The sequence below is a fragment of the Myotis brandtii genome, unplaced genomic scaffold (assembly GCF_000412655.1).
Source record: "Myotis brandtii unplaced genomic scaffold, ASM41265v1 scaffold103, whole genome shotgun sequence".
Classification (NCBI taxonomy): Eukaryota; Metazoa; Chordata; class Mammalia; order Chiroptera; family Vespertilionidae; genus Myotis; species Myotis brandtii.
The window spans coordinates 4,320,709-4,321,523 of NW_005353460.1; the positions used below are offsets into that span (position 1 = coordinate 4,320,709).

At 51.9% G+C, this 815-nt stretch overlaps 1 protein-coding gene across 1 annotated transcript; it reads left to right on the plus strand.

Annotated features, from left to right (window-relative positions):
* The first annotated feature begins 17 nt into the window (after window positions 1–17).
* Window positions 18–386, plus strand: LOC102257337 (cyclin-dependent kinase 2-associated protein 1). The gene has a single exon (XM_005856447.2). It carries the CDS (start codon window positions 39–41, stop codon window positions 384–386), a length of 348 nt encoding a protein of 115 aa, XP_005856509.1. The 5' UTR covers window positions 18–38.
* Window positions 387–815: the final 429 nt, after the last annotated feature.

Consider the following 815-nt stretch of genomic DNA (forward strand, 5'->3'; position numbering starts at 1 on the left):
CGTGGGCCGGGCCCGCTGCGCCCCGCCATCTGGGGGGCATGTCTTACAAACCAAACTTGACCGCACACATGCCCGCTGTCTCCCTCAATGCCACTGGGAGTGTCCACCCGCCTTCCACCAACATGGCGATGTCCTCCCAGTACTGCCAGCTGCTGAGTGACTACAGACCACCATCTCTAGGCTACCCTCAGGGAACAGGGAACAGCCAAGTGCCCCAGAGCAAATATGCTGAGCTGCTGGCCATCATCAAAGAGCTGGGGAAGGAGATCCGACCCACTTACACGGGCAGCAAGAGCGTGATGGAGAGACTAAAAGGAGGCCTCATCCACACGAGAGGGCTGGTTCGGGAGTGCTTGGCCGAGACAGAGCAGAATGCCAGGTCCTAGCCTCCAAGTCAGTGCGAAAGGCTTTCCATCTTCTTCCAAGAAGTGACAGCTCATTGCCAACCCCCCACCTTTAGATGAAACTTGGTTTCAAAATGGTAACAGCTTGGTTTCTCCTCCTCATGCCCCTCCCGTGGTTTATCAGGCTCCGAACCTCCCATCACTGAGATGGAGAAGAGATTTTTGCAGTTATTAGGTTTACATGTTAGTTAGGAACTACCCAGGGTGTTTTGTGTGTTTTTTTAAAGCATTGATTTACATCATGCACGTCAGTTACCTATCACAGCAAACCATAGTTGGCCTCCCAGATACCGGTGTTTCTCTTCTGGATACATTTCTGTTACTCACATGGTTCTTTATGTTTCTCTTCTGAGCTGATCCAACTCTGAGGGTTTGTTTCAGCGAGTCCTGAGGCAGTGCTTTAGTAGCCAG

Bases quoted from the DNA above. Each gene is read 5' to 3' on its own strand.
- LOC102257337 (XM_005856447.2), top strand. From the start codon at position 39: ATGTCTTACAAACCAAACTTGACCGCACACATGCCCGCTGTCTCCCTC.